Source organism: Juglans microcarpa x Juglans regia, chromosome 8D (assembly GCF_004785595.1).
Source record: "Juglans microcarpa x Juglans regia isolate MS1-56 chromosome 8D, Jm3101_v1.0, whole genome shotgun sequence".
In the NCBI taxonomy this organism is placed as follows: Eukaryota; Viridiplantae; Streptophyta; class Magnoliopsida; order Fagales; family Juglandaceae; genus Juglans; species Juglans microcarpa x Juglans regia.
The window spans coordinates 34897697-34901491 of record NC_054608.1 but is presented as its reverse complement, the minus strand read 5'-3'; the positions used below and the strand labels follow the sequence as shown (position 1 = coordinate 34901491).

The 3795-nt window shown below is 34.4% G+C and overlaps 1 protein-coding gene across 1 annotated transcript; it reads right to left on the bottom strand.

Annotated features, from left to right (window-relative positions):
• On the bottom strand, window positions 1-1934 carry LOC121243640 (class V chitinase-like). The gene is made up of 2 exons (XM_041141759.1): window positions 786-1934; window positions 1-249 (listed from the first exon to the last, which is right to left on the bottom strand). Exons 1-2 carry the CDS (start codon window positions 1858-1860, stop codon window positions 212-214), a joined length of 1113 nt encoding a protein of 370 aa, XP_040997693.1. The 5' UTR covers window positions 1861-1934; the 3' UTR covers window positions 1-211.
• Between the last annotated feature and the right edge of the window lie 1861 nt (window positions 1935-3795).

Sequence of the window (3795 nt, the reverse complement as noted above, 5' to 3'; positions counted from 1 at the left end):
TTAACACAGCATAGCCATTGGCCTTATTGTTGATGATACGTACAAGCGTCTATGTTACATATAATTGTAACAGAACATCGGTATATCTGTTACCATTGGCCTTAATATTGATAATACAAGCACACACAAACACACATACATATATATAGCAAATACACCATATCTGATTGCTGGCCATACTGTTGATTATTCTTCACAATACTGGCGGCCATTACGGATAATTAACCTCAGCCTGTGATGACTCCGAGGCTACGAGGACATGATCAAAAGGAAAGTTCATTAGAAAATAGAAATTAAGATTTTCAGAAAAGAGAGCTAGCGTATATATTAATTGAATGCGAACAGTACTATTAGCTAGAAAATTCAAACAATAAGTCATGGATTTTGGCAGCTTATATCTAGACAAGAAAAAATTACTGGATATCATATACGTAATATATACTTTAAAAAAAATAAGGAATCATGAGATCTGCATGTTCATTGATCCATCTCAATTCATGCTCTTATTCATTCATTTACATAACATTAGCGCACATGATATATCTCTAGCTAGCTATAATCTAGTGATAATTTCTACTCTGGATGTAACAAGTAGAAGTAGTCAAGAATTAACTACACTTATATATGCATCACAAACTCGGAAATCGGCCACTAATTTACTTTTGAGTTTTTAGCTTCTGGCTTGGAAAATTCTAAATGCATATTAATTAATATATAATTACGACCAATATCATATATACATATAGGATACGATTTGAAATGATGCAGCTTATAATATAAATTACCTGAACGAGAAAGAGTCCAGTTGCAGTCGTCGTCTTCCAGATGCCATGCAAAGTAACCGCCCAATTTGTAGTCAACAAATAGTGCCTTGGTAACCTTTCCAGTGATGCTGCATCCATCATCATAACCAATCCATTTCTTCCCATTCACTTCATGCGAGTAAACAGCTTCATAGGGCCTATAATACACGGTTTCATAAATACCCCGCTTGAGTTCTTTCTGGATATCTCTGTAGGACAGGGAGTCACTTCTTTGTACACGAGCCGGTGCAAAGAATCCAAACTCCGTCTTCTCATATACAAGTTTCCATTCATAGCCATAAAATGGAAGGCCGAGGACTAATTTGTTGGTCACAAACCCACTCTTAATCCAGTCTCGAATGCCTATTTTTCCGCACCTGTCGTTCTGATCTATAGGTCGAGTAAACCACGCATGAACCGGTCCAGTCTCCTCGGGTGAGTTGGAGGGAGTATAGAAGTCAATGGCCAGTACGTTGATCCAGTCCAAGTTGTCTGAAATAGCCTGAATGGGATAACTGAAAGTAATGTTACCGTCTTTATCAGAAATGACCGGGTGGTGAAACACCGCTGCAGTAAGAAGCCACGGCTCAGGCCTCTTTGTCTTCTCTTTGTCTTTGTCCAGGGCAGCTCGCCATTCACAGAGGAGAGCACTAAGCTGGTCCTCCCGGTCGGCATTGGAGGGGTACAGCCAGCAGAGGTCCAGGCCATCGAAACCGAACCTCTTGGCAAGATTTATGGAGTCCCTTTTCAAATGTCCACGCTTAACTTCATTTGCTACCACTGTAGATATGTGAGCTTCTTCACCTTCACCACCGATGGATAAAAGAGTTTTCACGCTAGGGTTTCGAACTCGAACGGTTCTGGTGAAGACTTGGAATAGTTCCAAGTATGTGTCAGGGATGAATACATTGCCATCATCGTTGACCTTGGCAAAGCCAGCATAAAGATGTGTGAAGAGTTCGGAAGGTAAATGATCTGCTACATTAATCCGGTTGTCATGACTCCCGAAAAACCAGTATCCGGCTTTCACAACGACATGACCAGCACTGGAAGCCATTCGATCGAGGGAAAGGCGAAGCAGGTGTAGTTACTATATATTTTTTTGTCTTCGGTGGTACGAGTAGTGGTAGTTGCTAGCCATGTATGCGTGAATATTTATAGCCTAAAAATTTAGAAACTATTCATCATTTTTATATATACAACACATAATTTAAAAATTTTGAATTTTTTATTATTAAATATATAATGTATGAATAATAAACCGAAGAACTCAATAAACTTAAAAATAATGATTTTTTTTTAATTTTTTGATATTGTCCCAACTTCCATATAATGTCATTGCCGGTTCCCTGTAATGGCCCAGCAAGGCAGTACTAGACTACTTGTACTAATCTGACGGACAGACTTTAATGTCATCACGAAGAATATGGATGTGATGACGCGACGTCATACTTCCACGTGTACATGACGTGTATGAGAAAACTGTTAAGGTGTTCGGAATCTTCGGATGGACATTTTAAATTACTTTATGATACCTGAACGTGGTAAGAAACTAGGGCGTACTCACCAAGAACAAAATTAATATATATATATATATATATATATATAAACAGTTCATTTTTTTTCTTTTTTAAATGATGCTCTTTTACCGTCATTATTTTATTGTAAGTTGATTTTCTCCTTCCATAGACATTAGCTTCATCTAAACCATATTCAAAATTAGATAAAAAAATATATTTTTTTTTATAAATTTAAAATTTTTTTTTCATATTTTATAATTACACTAACTATATGTTAATTAATAATAATATTTCTTCATTCACATGTTTCAGGACTAAACATAAAAATTGTTTATTTTCACAACTATTTTCATCTCATCTCATTTAATAATTATAATTTTCTCTAATTTTCACACAAAATAAAATAAACAATTCAATTTTTTCAAATTCTAAAATAAAAATAATATTAAAATATATATTCTAATAATATTTTATTTAACTTTCAACATTTATCTCAACTCATCCTATTTAATCTGCAAAAACAAACCATTTTACTTGGACAACACATGATATCGCGCAAGGAAACACCCCAGAACCAGATCAAGCCTCAAGGAGCCTTTTTTTTTTTTTTTTTTTTCTTTTTGTTTCTTTCCTAATTTCCTAGGCGTAGAAGAAAGTCTGAAGCAATATGTTGGCGGATGTCGAGGACGAAAAAAAATGCAAGGCAATTGGTTTTAGTTCTTATAATAAAATATTACTTTTGAAGATGAATAATACATCTTTAAATTTGAAGGTATACTTAAAATAAAGGTAGCTCAAATCTCAAACTTTTGCATTTTGATGAAGCCAATGTAAATGATTACCCCTTAAAGAAATGAAGCTGCATGGAGCAGCTATCTTTCTCCAACTCACCTGTATGTTTGTTTCTTTTCTTTTATAAGTTCTCTTCCTCATTCACGATCTAGCTAGATCTAATGTTTCTCTTATGCCAGGAGTTTGATGGTATGATGGCATATGACCCGGTCCTCAAAATGGAAAACTAGGGGCCGAACTCCCTTTCCCTGGCCCTTGTATATATAAAAATAATAATAAAAAATTCTCTTATGCAAATATTATTTTTTTATTGCACCTCATGTACTGTGAATGATACCTAGAAAATCAAACAGTTAATAAATCCATGGCAAATCCTTAACGTGAAAATTAGAGCCCAAATCATGATCAACAAGAGGCCGTACTTATCCGTTATCTTAGGATTGTAACTAAATAATTTACTCAATTAATAGTTGGCTACCCAAGATTGGTTTAATCAAACACGAGTTTTACTCAATTAATTTATTAGTCATTAAAATTATAGATAAAGTTAGAATATATATAATACAAAGAATTTATTATGTCAAAATTAAATATATATTTCGTAAACAAGCTGAGCTTGAACTCTCAGCTTGTATACAAAAAATGGCTGTTCCTAAATATAAAATATTATAAGTTGACGA